General features: G+C 48.7%; 1 protein-coding gene across 1 annotated transcript; it reads left to right on the top strand.

The window, feature by feature from the left end:
• Positions 1 to 293: 293 nt before the first annotated feature.
• On the top strand, positions 294 to 4,586 carry LOC142497862 (G protein-activated inward rectifier potassium channel 4-like). Its single transcript, XM_075606249.1, has 2 exons — positions 294 to 1,247; positions 2,794 to 4,586. Exons 1-2 carry the CDS (start codon positions 347 to 349, stop codon positions 3,117 to 3,119), a joined length of 1,227 nt encoding a protein of 408 aa, XP_075462364.1. The 5' UTR covers positions 294 to 346; the 3' UTR covers positions 3,120 to 4,586.
• The last annotated feature ends 16,988 nt before the right edge of the window (positions 4,587 to 21,574 follow it).

The following is a 21,574-nucleotide window of genomic DNA, read 5'->3' on the forward strand; positions in this document are numbered from 1 at the left end:
TGCTTTGCATAATTTGTATTATTTTTGAAGTGGGATGGTCACTCTTTACTTTATCATTTTATTCATTAGAAATAAAAGTGTACATACGGACTAATTTCGTTGGAACGTGTGGTTTTGATCCGGCAAATATTTATACTATTTCCCGAGTCATGTTATTAAGGTATTTTTCTTATTTCATCTTTCTGTGCATTCCTTTTCTTTACCAGCCGGCTGCTGTTATCCCACGGTGTAATTACTCGCCCTTTGGGGCACCTTCTGCGCTTGTATTAATACTTTCCTCTCTCCGGCAGGCCATGAATGAGTCGGCTTCCTGCACTCGGAATCCGAGAGGAGCACTTGCAAAATTATGAATCGGGACATTGAGAACCGCGTGAACAAGATGCCAAAACAAGCACAGAATATCCCCGTTGTGGTTACAAACCGCACCATGGTAATGGCAGAGCCAAAGAAGAGGCGACGGCAAAGGTACGTGGAGAAAGAGGGCAAATGCAATGTCCACCATGGCAACGTCCGGGAAACCTACAGGTATCTGACAGACATATTTACCACGCTGGTGGACCTCAAGTGGAGATTTAACTTGTTGGTTTTCACTATGGTCTACACCATAACCTGGATTTTTTTTGGCTTCATTTGGTGGCTCATCGCCTACATCCGTGGAGATCTGGAGCACATTGAGGATTCCACCTGGACGCCTTGTGTTGACAAGTTAAATGGTTTTGTCTCTGCCTTCTTGTTCTCCATTGAGACAGAAACCACCATTGGTTATGGGTACAGGGTCATCACGGACAAGTGTCCAGAGGGCATTGTACTTCTGCTCATCCAGGCCATTCTGGGCTCCATTGTCAATGCTTTCATGGTAGGCTGCATGTTTGTAAAGATCTCCCAGCCAAATAAGCGAGCAGAGACCCTCATGTTCTCTAACATGGCTGTGATCTCGGTGAGGGACGGGAAGCTGTGTCTGATGTTCAGGGTGGGAGACCTGAGGAACTCGCATATCGTTGAAGCATCCATCAGAGCCAAACTGATCAAGTCCAAGCAAACCAAGGAGGGGGAATTCATCCCTCTCAACCAGACAGACCTTAATGTGGGTTTTGACACTGGGGACGATCGTCTATTCCTGGTCTCTCCCCTCATTATTTGTCACGTGTTCAATGAGCTAAGCCCATTCTGGGAAATATCCAAAGAGCAGCTTCAAAAAGAGGAGTTTGAAATAGTAGTGATTCTGGAAGGAATGGTTGAAGCTACAGGTAAGAAACATAGCCCGGGAGTTTTCTGTGTTACAGTAGTCAGGCCCTAATTTCCTCGTACGGTGTGACTCCAATAACTTTAAGGCTGAAACACTTATTAAAGCGGAGGAAATCAGGGTATATGAGGTGAAGGCCTCGGAGTAACACTGACTGCACAAGGAACGCTTGTAGTTACTGTAAATTGTAAATTGTAAATTAGTTACTGTAGTCCAATTAATGGTGCAGTCCCCGGTAACACTACTGACACTATCTCAGCAACATATTTCATTGGTTAACTTACATTTCAGTGTTTGCTGCAATTTAAATAGGGTGGTATCATCATTAGGGTGAAACCGAACAATTCAGCTTTATTGTAAGTTTTAGACAGTGTTTTGAATCGGGAATGAAGTGGGGGCTTCTTTATCAGAGTGGAGGAATAACACAAAGCTCAGCGGTCCCAGGGTCTCCTTTTCATACCTACTTTGCAGTTTGTTTCAGGCCTCCCAGGCGTGCCGAGGTTTAGTTTGGACAAGTTCAGCAGTCAAAGGGCAAATATCTTTGCCGTATTGTTTGATAGGGTTAGAATTTCTTAAGCTCAGGTACATAACCTTTACTTTGACCACTGAACCCATAAAGTCAATGATTTCAGTTAGTCGTTGAATAAATGATGTCCTGTTTCCCTTATCATTCATTGTGTAGGTCGTTTCAAATGTTTTTCTTTCGTTTTAGAATTATCTAGATAGTCAAATATGGTCAGTCACATGTGTATATTCAGAAGACTTGTTTTGACACTTTCTATACTCTTGGTTATCTTTGTTTTGGTATATTTATTGATTTATCAGTATTGTTTCATCAACGATACAATGAATAAGAATTTAGCACTAACCCTAGATCTGCCATTTTTGAATCATCACTGACACCTAGTGTACATAAAAGAAACTACACTCTGAATGGAATTCTCAGTTTCCCCGTTATGCTCTAACTCAGGGGCGCTGAACTCCAGTACCCCCCCCCCCCCCCCCCTCCTTTCCCTCTCCCCCTCATCAGGGCAGGTTTTCAGGATATCCCAGGTTAGTATTTTTGCTGGTGAGTCTGAGTTTTGCTACAGGAGCGGCTGTTTTCCTGGTCTTTGTTACTTCTTCAGTCTTTGACTGAGCCGCCGGTTGCTCCACCTGCGCTGAAGCAGGGATATCCTGAAAACCTGACCTGTCGCTGACTCTTGAGGACTGGAGTGGGCCACCTGCGGCTCACGGTATATGTTTGTAGTGCTCAGTCTTTCCAAGTCCCTTTAAACTCCATGAGGAAAGAGATGCATTACCCTAACCAGTTAACCCTTTATACCTCTAGTATTGCCACTGAAAGGGGGTGGGGGGGGGGGGGGGAATACATACGGTTAGAAAGAAAGTGAGCAGTGCTGATTTCTTCTTTAGGTACCCACATTATAACACTTAAGTTAGGTTCCAACCTGTTTTCATTACAATAGGTTTGTAAATGGTGATGAGTAAATGTCACAGAACACCCCAAAGTAGCTCTTCTGAGTGCCTTTTTCTCACCATGCTCTTTACAGGGATGACCTGTCAAGCTCGAAGTTCTTATGTGGAGAATGAGGTCCTCTGGGGCCACCGTTTCATGCCTGTGCTGACCTTGGAGGAAGGCTTTTATGAGGTGGACTATGACACCTTTCATAACACCGACGAGACCCCTACACCGACCTGCTGTGCCAAAGAACTGGCCGAGCTGGCCAAGAAGGGAGAGACCTTGCCGCTATCTTCCACCAACAGCAAGTCCAACCAGAAGAACCCGGAGTATGGCGCCGAGGAGCGATCCGAAGAGGTTGCACCAGTGTTGGCCAACGGGGATATCGGCAAAGTGAAGCTGGGTGGTTGTGAGTGATTACCAATGAAATGTCGGGGGAACGTAGGCGATAAACCAGCAACACAAAGAAGTTGCCTCTTCTGAACACCACGTTTGGGATAAATAAACAGTGGTCTCCATTACTCCGTTCGCTGGTGAAGAGGGAAACCACCGCAGGCCATCTATTAATAAATAGGTAGAAGAAAAGTCATAGAAGTGACCCTATATCTTTATAGACCATGTCCTAAGAAGCATGTCAGTGTACTCAGATGGACATCGCCTATGGGAGAGGTGCCACACTGCTGGTGATAGCAGCCACACCTACTGAAATACTGCTGTGTGTATTGCAAGGGTCACCTCAATTCTAAACCAAGACGTTGCGTGCCACAGGATGCAGTTACATGCAGTAGGGTTGTTAGAACCGGAAGCGGTTCAGGTAGTAATGTCAGCTGGTGGTGTTAGTTCCTGTGTGTAGGTAAAGGCTGACATGGTTATAGATCTGAGATCTGTTGGCAGAGAAGTGATGCTCCATCTTTTATTTTCACATCCACATTTATTTCAGCTCCGGCACCCAGAAGTTTGAAACTTACACACTCATTTATTAAAGAACTTTACACTTAAAGAGTGAGCGTGGCTACATCGGTCGTGCATTTAAATGTACATTTAGATTTTAATATACAAAATGGCTCGGTCAGTTAAAAAAACACATCACTGCTTTTCTCAAATGCCGAATCCTGTAACCCAGGGGGGGCTCAACTCCAGCCCTCAAGACCCCCCAACAGGTCAGGTTTTCAGGATATCCCTGCTTCAGCACAGGTGGCTCAGTCTTTGAGCCACCAGCGCTCAAGCAGGGATGTCCCTTAAAACCTGACCTGTTGGGAAGTCTTGAGGACTGGAGTTGAGAACCTCTGCCTTAACCTGTTCAATGCCAGAGGGGGGAGGGAGGGGATGTGCCAAACTTTGCAATATACACTACAATGTGACAAAAACCCTATTTGAGAACCGCTGGCTTAAGTTCTAGTAGCCTGTAGACCAGCGCTCTTCAACAGGGCCCCGCAGAGGGGCTGGATGTGGCCCTCAGGCTCTCAGCTGCCCAAGCAACTAGTATGAAAATAGCAGGAGCAGAGTGCCATATTTCACCTTAAAACTCACTTGTCAATTAAGGTCTACAATGACATTATACTTAGCATGTGGCCCTTCTACTCCTCGGTGTTTTCTGATCCGGCCCCTTTGGAGAACGTGTGGAAGAGCCCGGCTGGGGACAATATCTTCCACAACTGTAGGGAGGCAAATAAAAATTTTTGAAGGATATCGACAATGTTCTCCAATGACCGGGGAGTTTGGGAGTTGTTTAATGGGGACAAAATGCTGTCATTCCTTTCTAACGTAGATGCACTGTGAATATAAGCACATTTGCTACATGCACAATATTTTAGTGTTTGTTTTATCTATGTGTCCTGTATGTTAGATGTCAGAAGATCAAAATAAACATTTAATATATATGTATATAGTAAGTCAATTGAACAATATGTGTTGTGTTAAGAACAGTGGATATGATGCCTGAATGCAAAGGAAATGTTTGAACTAACTGAAGACATTTCTGCTGGTGACTGTGTCCGGTGATAATACAGCCAGTCTCTTACACGTGACACGGCTAATCAGGGGAGGTGACGATCACTCAGAACTGATAGATAAGAGATGAAAGAATGACACACACAGACTGTGATACATTCCCTTTGGAAATGTGTGTCCATGTGAGACCTCTTGTGTTAGGGACTAATTCCCAGATCCACAAAAGGGTGCTAATCTTCAACCCGTCTTTACCCCATTTGAAATGAATGGGATCTGGGTCTTCATCCCGAACACCTATTAAACTCCCGAAATAATAAAGTGGGACAGGACGAGCGCAGTAGGAGCGGGGCACAATGATGCATTGGCACAGAGAGATGCAATATCACATGATTAGTATGGCTCCTACCCTCAGGACAGAGCTCCTACCAATTCTCCAATCAGCATTAAGGTATAATACACCTCGCTGTCTGTCTGCCCATCACTCGCCACTGAAGAGCAGGCGAGTGTCTGGCTGACAGAATGAAGAGATCTGTGTAGGTATTAATATTTCACACTGGGGTATTTGTGCACCCACAGGCCACCTTTATAACGTGAGTACTCTGATACTGGCTTTGCCCAGCTTTTAACTGCACTCAATCACAAATAAGCACATGCTTCATTTATTTAACCCCTTCAGGGCACTTTGACATACTTCACAAAGTTTAGTCCACAGGACAATAAGAAATGACTTATACTCAGTGCAGGTGCCTGTTAAATGGAGTTAACCTTGACGAGGTCGGCGGTTTGAATCATGTTTTGATCAAAAGATGCAACCAAAAGACTCCTTTGTCCCACAGACTTAGGTTCTAAATGTACACGTCACTAGTATATTTTAGCCCAAATTGGCAGGAGCGCACGATCCGCTCTGTTTCCCATATACTGTATGTACGGCCAAACCTTTTACCAGCAGCATACTCCTAAAGGGAGGAGCGCGGGTAATATGTACAGTATTTGTGTTCCTTAAAATTAACCTCTGTATGCCAACTTCTTCCAAGCAGCCGCCCTGATACATTAGCAACACATTGGCTGCGGCTCTGGAGCTGGGGGCCATTCACTCTATCCACGCGTGGCACTGGCTGTCTTTCCTGAATGTGCCACCTCCAGCAGTGCCACAATAAGCTGCGTCTCCCGCTGAGTTTCCATAGGGGGCGCTGATATCACAATCATTTTACGCTGAAGATGTTTCCAAAGTTTAACTGTTTCGGAAAAAAACTAGAAAATCCACGAATAAAATACATTTGTTTTTCGCAACTGCGAAAAATGGAACAGGGGCGCAAGCGATCACATGACACAGGAATGCACACGCACACCCATATTCTGTACCTATTCAGTATACTGTAAGTACAGATATAGGATAAAGAATCTGTCGTCTACATTTAGCATAGGTCGAACTTGGTGGACGCAACCTCCTCTACTATGTAACTATGTATTCTGACATGTAAACCACATTTATATTTAATGTGCATTGATGCTTCAGTAGAGTTATTTAACATTTTGCTGCCAGAGAGGCCAAAAGATATTACAGGGTTTAACAAATCAAAGCAGTAAAGGCCACGAGAGGGTTAAAAGAAATGGTGATATAAAACATTTGAGCCATTGCAAGAATAATTTGGAATAATAATCAGCAAAGCACCAGAATGGATCATTTCCCAGCCAGTTTATACAGTGCATTTGCAAACTCTCTGTTGGTGGGTCACAGTGCTATTTCCCAGGGCGGAAGATACTGTAGCAGAAATAGGACACACGTTGCTAAACAACGCGTTTCCAGTGTGGGGCTTTTCAGCCTTAAGTGTTCCGCTGCGTTTTAAGTGCTCGGATAAATAAAAAGGCCTTATAAACACCAGATTTAAATACATGGACCCAGACTCTCAAAAAAGTGCAGCGCTTCAGCACACCCTCATTCCTATCCATGTGACTGGGAGTAAAGGCCTGATGAAGCTTAGCCCCTTTGTGGATCTGGGTTTTGCCACAGTTGTTTTGTTCAACATCGCACACCTTCAGGAAGTAACACTGCTTCGGAGCAGCAGTCCAGCATTTGTGGGTTTTTTTTTATATAGTTATAGGATTGAAGCAGGGGGTCTCCGGAGCAAACTGTTCATTTCAGCTCCGGGGACCCCCTGCTTCCCGAAATAATAACCTCCAGAGGGGCTGCCTGTAGCAGCTTCGGCTGCCCTGTGTAGGGCTGTTGAAATGGCGGGTTTAAAGCTCCTGCATCACGCGGGCGAAATAGTACGCCGTGATGTCATCCCTTTGCGGCTTCCTATTGGCCCACGTAACAGGGACATTTAAACCTGAGGAGCTGCTACCGGCATCACCTACGGAAGTAAGTAGTAAGTATCTCAGGATGCAGTGGGTCCCCGCAAATGAAATAAGCTCAGCTCCGTAGACCACATCTACTTCCGACCGGGGGTGAGGGGGGGGAGAAGAAGGGGGTGTTTTTTAGGGAGCATCTGCTCCTTTTAACTTAATAGCTTAGTTCAAATGAAAGCCGCACTCACCGTGTATTAGCCGCGGCTGCTCTGTTCTTCACGGTCAGAGAATCAAAGCCGACAGGGGCAGAAACGGCACCGCAGGGGACATGTTGAAAAAGTGTATCCTGAGCAAGGTCAAAGGCAAGACCCAAACATCGGTTCTATAATAAAACGTTATTATTGATTATTTTCCCCCCCTCTGGAGTGTCGTTTCTGCCGATTCTGCCTTTGTAGACTTTGATTAACGCCGTAGCAGCCACGACTGATGCATTGCTCTCGGGCAGGGGCGGCCAACTCCAATCATCACAGGCCACCAACGAGTCAAGTCTTCGTGATATCCCTGCTTCAGCACGGGTGGCTCAACCAGTCTCTTAGTCAAAGAGAGCCACCTGTGCTGAGGCAGGGATTTCCGGGAAACCTGACCTGTTGGTGGCCCTTGGGGACTGGCGTTGGCCACCCCTGCTCTAGAGAATGGGTTACGGACCCTTTGGCAGCCAGGGGCTGACGATAAATAGCTGCACATTACGTGGGGCCATGGGAAAAAGAAACGCGTTGGTGGGGGTTCCCGTACCCCGTAATGTAGCTGTATTTTTCTTGCTGGTTCCATTAAATATTTTTTTTTTAAGGGCAAACGCTCTCCTTGACGTTATTTAATTTTTTTGTTTTTCCTTGAGGAATAGTGCCTGCTTTTTCTTTGTTTCACGTCCCTTACGTGGGGCCGACTGCTCTGAACAGCTGTTTTAGCGATACAAGAAAACAATACAATCTTTACCATAATGGCCGTGGGTCTGAGGTGTGTATCTAGTACATTTGCTGAACAACACTGATGTCCCTCTTTATCTCTGTGTGTTTCCTTTGCTTCTGCCCTCCTACTTCCTCCGAGAAGTGATATCATTAATACATATTTTTAAAAAAATCATCTTTTAATAACTTAAATGTGATTAAGTTTCTGAACAAAGAATACATGACATTCAGTCTCATCCTTTCTAACATTCAGTGGTAGAACTGAACAGAACAAGTTGTACATACAAATCACATAAAGGGAGAACGTGGGAAGGGAAGGGGGGGTGTACTGAAGGTCCTTTTTTGTTTCCTTTGGTGTCTTCCAGGACAAAAACCCATTCACTTTGTCGTGGTCGGCCCACTCTAGCTCCCGTGCGGCCCCATTCGCGCCCTATTTCCCTGGTGTTCCTGCAACTAGTGAAAGGAGAACGCACCTGGAACTATCAGAGCAATATAGTGGTGGCATTCACTCCTGGGATGTCTGTCTGGGCCAACCATGGCAACCAGACCTTTTGGAATTTATTGCCAGAGTCATTCATTAGATTTGTTAACTTCTCTATCTGGCACACAAACCAAACTCTATTCCTAATTTTGGCCAGAGTAGACATCTTATCTTGTTTCCATAATGCCGCGATCTCGTTGTAAAGTGGGCAATTAACTTGGAATTAGTTCTGGAAATACCCTATATCGGCCTGTTCAGTAAGAACAGCCAGGGGTCCATGGGGATGTCGGGGCCCAAAATCCTCTGTAGCCAATCTTTAATTTGTACCCATAAGGGTGTCAGACGAGGGCAAGACCACAGCATGTGCATCAACTCCGCTGGCTCTCCACATTGTTTGGGGCACAATGGGGAGTAACCTGGAACAAATATAGATAGTTTAAGTGGAGTAAGATACCACATCATCAGGACCTTATATGCGTTCTCCTTTAATGTCGTGCAAATGAAACTCTTTGAAGCCTCCAGAAGAATTTCTTCCCAACTCTTCACCTAAGTCTGCCTTCCACTTAGCTATATATTGGAGCTTCATAGCGTACTCAGCCCCAGAATAGATCCCTTCCTTGTACATTTGAGAGGTTAGTCCACTCGTATCTGTTTTTAATATACAGATTTTTTTCAATGGTGGGCGGGGTGTAATTTTATTATAAAAAGCATGTATCTGGAGGTATCTAAAGGATTCTGAGTTGGGGATGTCTTTGTCTGACTTAATTTGATAAAAAGTCGATGCCAGGTACATTAGAGAGAATACCCAGCCACTCGAGGTCGCTTAGACCCTCCTCCAGAGCCTCGCAAGATCACCTCCCCCCTCTCCCCCCCACCATATGTGTCCCCCCCCCGTCCTGTAAGTCGCGTACGTCTTGTCTTAAGTCCCTTTATGTGGTTCGTCTGGTGCTGTTAGTGTCGACAGCTGTTTAACACAAAAAAGTGGACTGACTGTAATGTACGCTCATGGGTGGTGCGTTTCTGTAGATCTGATTTCCACAAATAAAAATGAAAGTTGAAAAAAAAGTCGATGCCAATGCTCCCCTCCAGATCTTTGAGTCTACAAAACCCTTTCTGTTTCCAAATGTTAAAATCCAAGCTATTCAGTCCCGGAGCAAAGTCAGAGCAATGACAGTAATGCAGTCATTAGTGAATTTTTGGACATCAGGGAACATCTAAATTTGGAGGCCTCCCAAAGTGCTAACGAATTGGTCATTGAGGAAAGCGACTCACGTATGGATTGAAGCATCCTTTTCGGGGACCAAATCCGGTTATGTAGCTCTATAGGTGCACACATTTCACTCTCCAGTGCAACCCATCTTTTAGTAGTGGGGTCTGTGTGCCACTGTGAAATTTGGCATACTTGGTCCATCTTGTAATATGATAACAAGCAACATACCACTGATCCACCTCCTGGTACTCCTGACTCTCTGGGTTTTGCCCTACCATAGAAATTTAGAAATGAACTTCTGAACCGAGCGAATATCCCTCAGCACCCCCACCACTGGAAGGGTTTCGAACAAATAAGAGAATCCAAGGGAGTAGGTTCATCTTGATACAGTATATCCTACCAAACCAAGAAACACTGTATGATGACTACCATCCGATATCTCCTTTCAAAGTTTGTAATAATCTAGGGTAATTCGCTCTGTACAACGTCTTATAGCTATTAGTGATGTGGATTCCTAGATACTTAATGGCTACAGGTTGCCAGTTAAAGTTTATGGATATCAGCTTTTCCATTTCTCTGGGCAAGTTCACATTTAGGGCCTCTGATTTGGCTTGGTTTATTTTGAAACTGGAGATTCTATTAAATGTACCTAGTAAACTGAATAAAGTAGGGAGGTGAGAGGTCTCGACAACATCAGCATGACGTCATCTGCATAAAGAGCAATCTTATGCGATTGGTCGTTCATTTTGGATGCCAGATATGTCTGGGTTTTTCTTGATTTGGCCTGCCAGTGGCTCCATGCATACGGCAAACAACAAGGGTGAAAGCGGACACACCTGTCTAGTACCACTCTTGATTTGGAAGAGGGCAGATGGGAAGCCCCGATGCGTTACTTTTGATGCCATATTCGTATATAGTACTGTGATTGCCTTTAATATTTTACACGCAAAAGCAAATGCTTCCAGCGTTGCCTTTAGGTATGGCCAATCTATGCTATCAAAGGCCCTCTCGGCATCCAGACTTAACACCATTACCGGGGTCTTTTTTCTTTTAGCCAATTCAATCAGATTAATTATGCATCTGATGTTATCTGCCACCTGTCTATTTGTTATAAACCCCACCTGGTCCGGGTGGATCAATCTAGGCACGATATGACCCAATCTGTTTGCTAGTAACTTAGATTACATTTTGATGTCCGAATTTATTAGTGTAATTGGTTTGCAGTTTTTACAGTTTGTTGGGTCTTTACCCTCCTTGAAGTTTAGGTAGATAGATGCCTGAAGCATCTGATCCGGGAATGAGGCCCATGCCAGCACTGCATTACACATTAGCTGCAGATGAGGGGCTAATAATTTGGCGAATTTCTTATAATATACTGAAAAACAATCAGGGCCTGGAGCTTTAGAGGGTTTCAAATGCATAATTACTTCCATGACCCCTGCAATAGAGAAGTCTCTTTGCATCTGCTCTCTCTCCTCCCCACTCAACCTAGGAAGGCCAGAATCATCCAGAATTTCCCTTAAGGCTTGGTCCGTTTTGACACCATGGGTGACCTTCTCTCCATTATAGAGCTCCTCATAGTAATTTTTTATTTTTTTATAACTCAAATTTTTATTGAAGTTTTTGACATGTAGCAGTACATAGTTTCATATTTGTAAAAAAAAATCACAGCTGTTGTACAAATAATATACATACAGAAATGATAATCAGACGTGTAAGAAAAAGAAAATTTGAACCTAAATCAGTAGGGAAGGGGGGAGGGAGTCCAATCCCCTGCTTCTCCATCTTCTGATCCAAGCTTCTCCTCTTCTAGAGTACGCCTCCCGCGTGGCTAGACTCACTGATCTCTAGCTAAAGGGCTACCCGTTACCTCTTCTGACTATTGTCTGGCTTTTTTAGGTTAGCCGAGAACGTGTTTCTGAGACTATTATAGCAGAATTGTAGTACCATCCACCCCTGGGATGTCTGTTTGTGCTAGCCACATAGCCCAGACTTTTAGAAATGTAGCGCCAGTATCATTAACCAAACTTGTTAATTTTTCCATCTGGCATACAAACCAAATTATGTTTCTGATTGTTGGAATTTCAGCCTGTTTCCATAATGCTGTGATCGCACACCTCGTCGCTGTTGCGAAATGTGCTATAAATTTACCATGTGTTCTGGGGATCCCCTCTATTGGTCTGTTTAGAAGGAACGGCCAGGGGTCTAATGGGATTGTGAGGCCTAACATCCTCTGTAGCCAATCTTTAATTTGCTCCCAGATGGGAAGCACCCGAGGGCAGGACCACAGCATGTGTAAGAGCTGTGCCTCACCTCCACATTGCTTTGGACACAATGGGGAGTATCCTGGAACAAATGTAGATAATTTCATCGGGGTGAGGTACCACCTCATTAAAACTTTATACGTGTTCTCCCTTAACGTCGTACATATTGAGCTCTTAGCTTTAGCTGTAGCTATTGCTGTCCAGTCCTCGTCTTCTAGAGTCTCCATTAGGTCCTGTTCCCACTGTGTCATGTAATTCAGTTTCTTTGAGTACGTTACTCCCGAACAGACCTCCTCTCCATATAGTCGAGAAATTAGTCCCCTTGTTTCTGTTTTTAATATACAGAGTTTCTCAAAATTTGTCAATTGGGGAAGTGGCGTAAATTTGTTGTAAAATGCTCTGATCTGGAGAAATCTAAAGATTTCCGTATGTGGCATGTCCTTTTCAGACTTAATTTGTTTGAATGTTTTGATGCTATTTCTACCTTCTAGATCCTTGAATCGAAAAAAAACCGTTCTGTTCCCAAATTAGAAAGTCTCTACTAGTTATATCTGGCGCAACCTCTGGCTTGCCATATATAGGGGACATTAATGAATTTTTGGGCATCAGAGAACACCTACATTTAGTCACCTGCCAAATTACAAGTGAGTTGGTCATTGAATACAGCGGCTCTTTAATGGATTGATAAATCCGTTTTGGGGTCCAAATCAAGTTGTGCAATTCCAATGGGGCACATACTTCTGTCTCTAATTCCAGGAGCCTTTTTAGACTCAGCTCTGTGTGCCATTGTGTAATTTGATTTAATTGGGCCGCTTTGTAATAGAGTAACAAGCAAGGTACTGCTAGCCCCCTCCCCCTCCCCCCCCCCCCGCCCACCCCCACCACCCGCCAATGTTGGTCTTCGTAAAATAGCTCCCTTTACTCTTGGTCTCTTGTATCTTAATATGAATTGAGATATTAACGACTGGAGCGAGGCTATGTCCTTGTTTCTTAATGGGATTGGGAGAGTTTGACATAAATATAAAATGCGGGGGAGGAGGTTCATTTTAATACAGAATACTCTACCCATCCATGAAATTCTGTACATAGACCACCTTCTGATGTCATCCCTTAATGTTTGTATTATTTTAGGGAAATTTGCCCGATAGAGAGATTTAAAGTTATTCGTGATCTGTATCCCTAATTACTTAATAGATTCAGGTTGCCAATTGAAATTAAAATTGATGGATATCAATTTCTCTGTTTCTTTTGGCAAGTTTATATTCAATGCCTCCGACTTTGTTCGATAATCTTAAAACTTAAAATCCTATTAAATTTGTCCATGAGGTTAAATAAATTTGGCAGGGAGTTGAGTGGTCTAGATATAGTGAGGAAGATGTCATCTGCATATAACCTCCCTTTGGATACGTGAAATGTTTGAGTTTGACTGAATTTGTACCGCCAGAGGTTCCACACACAGGGCAAATAATAAAGGTGACAGGGGGCATCCTTGTCTAGTGCCACTCTTAATTTCAAATGGTCCCGAGGGGTATCCCCGATGGATCATTTTTTCTGCCGGGGTCCCATACAGTGCCATAATTGCTTTTAATATTTTACCACCAAAACCAAACGCCCCAAGCGTGGCTCTTAGAAATGGCTAGTCTATCCTGTCCAAAGCTTTTTCCGCATCTAGACTTAACGCCATCACCCGGATCTTTTTGGAGTTTGCTATTTCGATTAAGTCAATTATGCTTTTAGTGTTATCAGCTGCTTGTCTATCTTGAATAAACCCCACTTGGTTCGAGTGAATCAATCTAGGCAGGATATGACTCAATCTGTTGGCCAACACTTTAGAGAAGATTTTAATGTCCGAAAGAAATCGGCCAATAGCTTTTACAGTTTGTTGGATCTCTCCCTTGTTTATAAATTGACGAGATGGACGCTTGGTGCATCCGATCCGGGAATGAAGCTCTACTAACACTGCATTGAACATCCGGAGCATATGGGGGCTAATTGTTTAACAAATTTTTTGTAGTATAGATTTGAAAAACCATCAGGACCCAGTGCTTTGGAGGGTTTCAAGTGTTTAATCACTTGTATGAGTTACTCCTTGGAGAAGTTCCTCTAGCATTTCCCTCTCTTCTCTACTTAAACTGGGTAAATTTGAGTCTGGCAGAAACTCCTTTAGAGCTTGACTTGTGCTGTTATTATGGCTGACCTTTTCCCCATTATATAGCTCCTCATAATATTTAATTCCTCCACAATTCATTTTGGGTTAGAAGTCAAGGTGCCTGATTTCAATCTGATAGCATGGATACCATAATTAGATTGTTTGTTCCTCCATTTATTTGCTAATAAGGTATCTGGCTTGTTTGCTTTCTCATAAAATTGTCCTCTTTGACCAACTCAATGCCTTTTCAGCCTTGGAGGCAAGTAACAGATTTAATTCTATTCTAGCATCTTTGAGCTCCTTTAAAGTATCTGTTCTTCCCGGGTATTTATGCGGATCCGAGAGCTCCGACAGCTTCTTTTGTAATTGTAAGATTTTGGCCTCTCATTTCTTTTTACGTCTTGCCACTATGCTAATAAGTGTGCCCCTCGGGGTTGCCTTGTGAGCGTCCCATGGGGTAATCTTTGAATTTACACTATCCTGAAGAAATGTTCTAGCTCGCTGCCTATCGCCCAAATAACTCCTGGAATTTTTGTTATTGCCTCATTTAATGTCCAGTTTGCTCCAGGCCTGTCCAGATTGAATTGTAAGCACCCGGTTTCAATCGGTGCATGGTCTGACCATGAAATATAATGGATCTTAGCGTATGCTGTCTGTGGAACCATTCTGTTTAATATGAAGAAGTAATCTATCCGGCTGTAGCTGTCATGTGGGTGTGAGAAGAAGGTGAACCCCCTTTCTCCTGGGTGCAGTTCCCTCCATGTATCTACGAGATGTCTTACTCTCAGTTCCTTTATTTACGCGGCTGCTCGCTCTTTTCTAAAACAGCGGGCCCGAGATGATCTGTCTATGCCCGGGTCCAGGATCCTATTGAAATCCCCGCCTAACACGATATGTCCCTTGGCTACTGTGCCTGGGATTTTAAAGAAATTAGAGAAAAATGGCGGTCTTGTTCACACGGTGCATACTGTATACGTTCGCTATTGTTAATGGATGTCATTGAGATGTACCGGCTAATATGAAATACCTGCCCTCTGTGTCTTTTCTGATCTGGTCCACTGTAAAGGGACATCTATTATGTAAGAGAACTGCCACTCCCCTTTTTTTGACCTTGGCTGAGGAAAAATAGATATTTCGAAAGTGCAAATATTTAGGAAAGTTTGTCCTGCTAAAATGCGTCTCCTGTATTAAGATTATGTAGCCTAGCCTCCGGCCGCTACTTCTTTTCCTGGGCCCTACCAGTGTAAGTCCTGTTAGGTGCAGGCAGTGGATGGGTTAATTCCTTCAGAAAGTAAAATTTGAAGGAATGGGGGAAGAGGGGGATAAATTGGGGAATCTTTTGTTTGTGTTGTTAATCCGTCAGAAAAGCCTTGTGTGCTTTTGCAGAATTAGAGATATTGGTGTATCTAAGGGCGGGCCTAGCAACAGCCTGAGAGTGTCAACCTGAGGGGTGGATATTGATTGGGTCACATACTGGATGTGATGGCCTATCAGTATCCAGATCTGTCTTGTTAGGGGGCAGAGTTACAGTCACACCCAAGGGTATAAATACTGGCACTCTCACAAAAGTAGCTGTGTCTCTTTCTTCCCCCTGTGGAGTGAGTACCAGCTACCCTGGGTCTCACTAGGAGGCAGCAGGAGTAGCACCATTACCATCACCATGCAGAGGAAAGCTATGCAATGCTGTAATATCAGACCCTACAATAAACACCATTGTACCATCATCAGTGTGTCTAAGGACCAAGAAAGGTGTCAGCATGGACTCTCCTTCCATCCAAAGGACCAATGCTGACTGGAGGCGCTGCAACCACGAATAAGGTACCCTGTAAACCCTGTCCTGTTCTCCCCACAACACCACAGAGCACTCAGCTCTCTTGTTGCCACACAGGTACGCACCACCGCAAATATGGAGCAGCAGAAGAAGCCAACCCAAACTCACTTGGGGGGGGGGGGGGGGGGTACAAGGACTACAATTACATCAGCTTTCATTCTTTTATATTCTGCCATGGCTACTCTTCTTTTACTTGGATTGTTTAGACCTTTTACATTATGTGATATTATATTTAGAGAAGACACAGATACCCAGCAAGCTCTAAGGAAGCCCCAAAATTACCACATTATTTATATATATATATATATATATATATATATATATATAATCAAAAATCTTGTTTGTGAGTGTCTGGAGACCATTGCTTGGTCCGTTGGTCCGCCCGCCCTCCCACGGCTCTCATTGGCCGGTGTGTCTGCCCCCCCCCCCCCCCCACGGCTCTCATTGGCCCCCCAGAACACGCTCTCTCCTGCTCTCTCCTCCCACAGGCCGCTCCCTTCCCTGGCTCTCACCCTCCCACAGTCCGCTCCCCCCCCCCCCCGGTGCTCTCGCCCTCCCCCGGCACTCTCACCCTCCCCCAGTCTGCTCCCTTCCCCGCCGCTCTCAGCCTCCCTGGCGCTCTCTCACCCTCCCCAAAGTCCGCACCCTTCCCCGGCGCTCTCACATTCCCCCGACTCTCACCCTCCCCACGCCTCTCACCCTTCCCCGGCTCTCACCCTCCCCACGCCTCTCACCCTCCCCACGCCTCTCACCCTCCCATAGGCTACTCCCTCCCCCCAGCTCTCACCTCCCCATGGCTTTCACCCTCCCCACGGCTCTCACCCTCCCCACGCCTCTCACCCTTCCCCGGCTCTCACCTCCCATAGGCCACTCCCTCCCCCCGGCTCTCAACCTCATCCGGCGCTCTCCCTCACCCGGCGCTCTCCCACACCGGGCACTCTCCCTCAACCGGCGCTCTCCCTCACCCGGCGCTCTCCCTCACACACACCGCACCCTTCCCTGGCGCTCTCACCCTTCCCATACCGCTCTCACCCTTCCCCGGCGAACTCGCCCTTCTCTGGTGCTCTCTCCGTCACCCGGCGCTCTCCCTCACCCGGCGCTCTAACCCGTCCCCGACGCTCTCCCTCACCCGGCGCTCTCACCCCCCCCCCCCTCCCACACACACACACAGAGCACCCTCTCTGCGGCTCTCCACTCACACAGGCCTCTCCTCTGGCTGTCTCCGCCTCTCCTCCGGCTGTCTCCGCCTCTCCTCACCGGAGCGTCTCAGCCTCTCCGCGGAGGAGCCCGAGGTGGAAGAGGACGGCGGCCGGTACCCGTAGGAAGAGGAGCACGGCCGTGTGCAAGGTGAGTAAACGCAGGGGAATGGGTTATTTAACGCGTCCCTGACTCCCCCCCTGCCCTTTGCCCCCTGCCCTCCCTCCCCCTGCCCTTTGCCTCCTGCCCTCCCTCCCCCTGCCCTTTGCCCCCAGCCCTCCCTCCCCCTGCCCTTTGCCCCCTGCCCCCTCTCCCCCTGCCCTTTGCCCCCTGCCCTTTGCCCCCCGACCTCCCTGCCCTTTGCCCTCCCTGCCCTTTGCCCTCCCTGCCCTTTGCCCCCCCTTCCCTTTGCCCTCCCGCCTCTCCCTGCCCTTTGCCCCCCCCCCCGCCCCTCCCAATGCTTTGCCCACCCGCCCCTCCCAGCCCTTTGCCCCCCCGCCCCTCCCTGCCCTTTGCCCCCCCCGCCCCTCCCTGCCCTTTGCCCCCCGCCCCTCCCTGCCCTTTCCCCCCCCCCCGCTCCAACCTGCCCTTTGCCCCCCGCCCCTCCCTGCCCTTTCCCCCCCCCCCGCTCCAACCTGCCCTTTGCCCCCCCTGCCCCTTGCCTCCCCTGACCCTCCCTGCCCTTTGCCTCCCCCAGCCCCTCCCTGCCCTTTGCTCCCCCCGCCCCTCCCTGCCCTTTGCCCCCCCGCCCCTCCCTGCCCTTTGCCCCTGCCCCTCCCTGCCCTTTGCCCCCCCCGCCCCTCCCTGCCCTTTGCCCCCCCCCCGCCCCTCCCTGCCCTTTGCCCCCCCCGCCCCTCCCTGCCCTTTGCCCCCCCGACCCTCCCTGCCCTTTGCCCCCGCCGCCCCTCCCTGCCATTTGCTCCCCCCCCTCCCCTCCCTGCCCTTTTCCCTCCCCCCGCCCCTCCCTGCCCTTTGCCCCCCCGCCCCTCCCTGCCCATTGCCGCCCCTCCCTGCCCTTTGCCCCCCCGCCCCTCCCTGCCCTTTGCCCCCCCGCCCCTCTCTGCCCTTTGCCCCCCCGCCCCTCTCTGCCCTTTGCCCCCCTCACCCCTCTCTGCCCTTTGCCCCCTCACCCCTCTTTGCCCTTTGCCTCCCCTGCCCCTCCCTGCCCTTTGCCCCCCTCGCCCTCCCTGCCCTTTGCCCCCCCCACCCCTCCCTGCCCTTTGCCCCCCCTGCCCCTCCCTGCCCTTTGCCCCCCCGCCCCTCCCTGCCCTTTGCCCCCCCGCCCCTCCCTGCCCTTTGCCCCCCCTGCCCCTCCCTGCCCTTTGCCCCCCCCGCCCCTCCCTGCCCTTTGCCCCCCCCGCCCCTCTCTGCTCTTTGCCCCCCTCGCCCCTCTCTGCCCTTTGCCCCCTCGCCCCTCTCTGCCCTTTGCCCCCTCGCCCCTCTCTGCCATTTGCCCACCTTGCCCCCCCCTGCCCTTTGCCCCCCCACCCCTCCCTGCCCTTTGCCCCCCCTGCCCCTCCCTGCCCTTTGCCCCCCCTGCCCCTCCCTGCCCTTTGCCCCCCCCGCCCCTCCCTGCCCTTTGCCCCCCCCGCCCCTCCCTGCCCTTTGCCCCCCGCCCCTTCCTGTCCTTTGCCCCCCTGCCCCTCCCTGCTTTTTGCCCTCCCCGCCCTTTGCCCCCCCCCCGCCCCTCTCTGCTCTTTGCCCCCCTCGCCCCTCTCTGCCCTTTGCCCCCTCGCCCCTCTCTGCCCTATGCCTTCCCCCGCCCCTCTCTGCCATTTGCCCACCTCGCCCCCCCCTGCCCTTTGCCCCCCCGCCCCTCCCTGCTTTTTGCCCTCCCCGCCCTTTGCCCCCCCCCCCGCCCCTCTCTGCTCTTTGCCCCCCTCGCCCCTCTCTGCCCTTTGCCCCCTCGCCCCTCTCTGCCCTATGCCTTCCCCCGCCCCTCTCTGCCATTTGCCCACCTCGCCCCCCCCTGCCCTTTGCCCCCCCGCCCCTCCCTGCCCTTTGCCCCCCTGCCCCTCCCTGCCCTTTGCCCTCCCCGCCCTTTGCCCCCCCCCACCCTTTGCCCCCCCCCTCCCTGCCCTTTGCCCCCCCCTCCCTGCCCTTTGCCCCCCCTCCCTGCCCTTTGCCCCCCCCTCCCTGCCCTTTGCCCCCCCCTCCCTGCCCTTTGCCCCCCCCTCCCTGCCCTTTGCCCCCCCCCCTCCCTGCCCTTTGCCTTCCCTGCCCCTCGCCCCCCCTGCCCCTCCCTGCCCTTTGCCTCCCCTCCCTGCCCTTTGCCCCCCCCCGCCCCCTCCCTGCCCTTTGCCCCCCCCCGCCCCTCCCTGCCCTTTGCCCCCCCCGCCCCTCCCTGCCCTTTGCCCCCCCCGCCCCCTCCCTGCCCTTTGCCCCCCCCGCCCCTCCCTGCCCTTTGCCCCCCCCGCCCCTCCCTGCCCTTTGCCCCCCCGCCCCTCCCTGCCCTTTGCCCCCCCGCCCCTCCCTGCCCTTTGCTCCCCCCGCCCCTCCCTGCCCTTTGCCCCCCCCGCCCCTCCCTGCCCTTTCCCCCCCCGCCCCTCCCTGCCCTTTCCCCCCCCGCCCCTCCGTGCCCTTTGCCCCCCCGCCCCTCCCTGCCCTTTGCCCCCCCGCCCTTTGCCCCCCCGCCCCTCCCTGCCCTTTGCCCCCCCGTGAATTCTCACATGTGATATTTTCTTTAATCTCATCAAAAATATGTGTGGCCCTTTTTGCCCTTTCAGTATCACTGCCACATTTCTGAACATATGTTGTATATGCATCCATTTCTGCCTCTTGTTCTCCATCCATTTGTAAAAAATAAAAAATTCTTTATTTAATAGAAAAAGTGTTGTGTACAAAATGTTGTGTAAAAAACTGGGTAGGTATATAATAAGTAATGAAACCCACTATCAGCCTTCAATATCAGAGCAGGGATAAATATCCTAATCTATTCAGATTGATATATGATAAACAGTCACTTTGTCCTCTGTCTCCAATGTTTTCAAGCTGCCTGTAAATCATGTATACCATACAAACGGGTGAATCATCTGATTAACCCTCCAGGCGCTCAGAATATGGCATAGTCCTGCTGGTGAAAGATGATGAAATAAATCTTAAAGACCCAGGCTATAAACAACCTAAATGTAGTAAGGTATAACATATAGTCATTCCCCCCAACCGGCTCACCATGAGCACTATGAGGTTGGGACACGGGAAACTCACGTGTAAATCCTTGTGGTTGTTTGTCAAGCCTGTGCGGGTCTTTCCGGTGTAGTTTGTACGCCTGCTTCTCCTGACAGAAGCCAGGGTGTCTCCGTCTCGTGATCTTCACTCTTCACCGCCAACCCATTACCCGCGGATGCGGAGGGCGGTCACCTGACCGGCGGCATGAACGGTGTTTCCGGATGACGTCACGGCAGACCCGGTGAGTAAACAGCAAGCCAGCAGTGACTCAGCGTGCAGACGCTTGATACGGCAATGTGGAAAAACCTCTCAAAAAGAGAAAGAAGCGCCGCACAGCATAAAGAATGGATGAAGGCTGATGTGGGAAGATAAAAATGAGCTTTATTTGCACAAGGTGCAAGCGAGTCCTCTTGACGCGTTTCGGCCTGGCAGGCCTTTGTCAAAAGAGTGATTCGCTTGCATCACAAGACATCTAGTTATACACCAGCAAACCTATGACTGCTGTTCAAATTACTCAACGCAATGAGTTTCAGGTGTCCAGTATTACAATCATTGACCACCTCAGTATCAAACATAAAGCTCGCATAGCTAACACAGATGTCAGATGAAAAAGTAAAAACACAAAAATACATATAAAATGACCAGTCATTGTGACCAAAAACATAAACATATATCAAGATGTTTCAAATCGGTGTATTAATGACAGGTCAATGAAACATGAAATCTATACTCTTTGAGCTTATATAAAGCAATAATCATTAATTTATATTTCATCACAGACCCAGATGAATGGGATAGGAGAATCAGAAGGCTGTAACAGGCAATTTAAACATTTTTAAACATTTTTATACATTATTTTAAAAAACATATTTAGCACTTTATCTTGTCATGATATGGCAGTAGTTGAAAGATGTAAATAGGCAGGAAATAAATGGGAATAGTACTAAATCATAATTAATCTCTTGTATAAATCTACTATATATTTTTGAAAGCACTGTATGTCTGCGTCCCAAGGGCCAATCGCATAGCACCTTTGGCCTGTCACTCCGGCTCAGGCCATGCCCGCCCCCCGCACACCTCTCATTGGCCTGAGGCGGAGTGATGACACACACACACACACACACACACACACACACACACACACACACACACACACACACACACACACACACACACACACACACACACACACACACACACACACGAGTAGGGGGGGTGTTACCTACATTAGCGGGGCTCACAGTGTTAGCAGCACCCGCGCGCACCTCCTCCTCTCCCCGTGTCTCCCGCTCTTTCACCCCGCCCCCCCCTCCCCCGGCGCCGCTACAGTCAGCGGGACACACACACTATTATTACCCCTTCAGCTCC

This window comes from Ascaphus truei, chromosome 6 (assembly GCF_040206685.1).
Source record: "Ascaphus truei isolate aAscTru1 chromosome 6, aAscTru1.hap1, whole genome shotgun sequence".
Taxonomy (NCBI): domain Eukaryota; kingdom Metazoa; phylum Chordata; class Amphibia; order Anura; family Ascaphidae; genus Ascaphus; species Ascaphus truei.

Excerpts from the sequence above, each read along its gene's own strand:
- LOC142497862 (XM_075606249.1), top strand. The coding sequence starts at position 347 with ATGAATCGGGACATTGAGAACCGCGTGAACAAGATGCCAAAACAAGCA. Across the intron at positions 1,248-2,793 it reads AGGAATGGTTGAAGCTACAG|GGATGACCTGTCAAGCTCGA; the intron begins GTAAGAAACATA and ends TGCTCTTTACAG.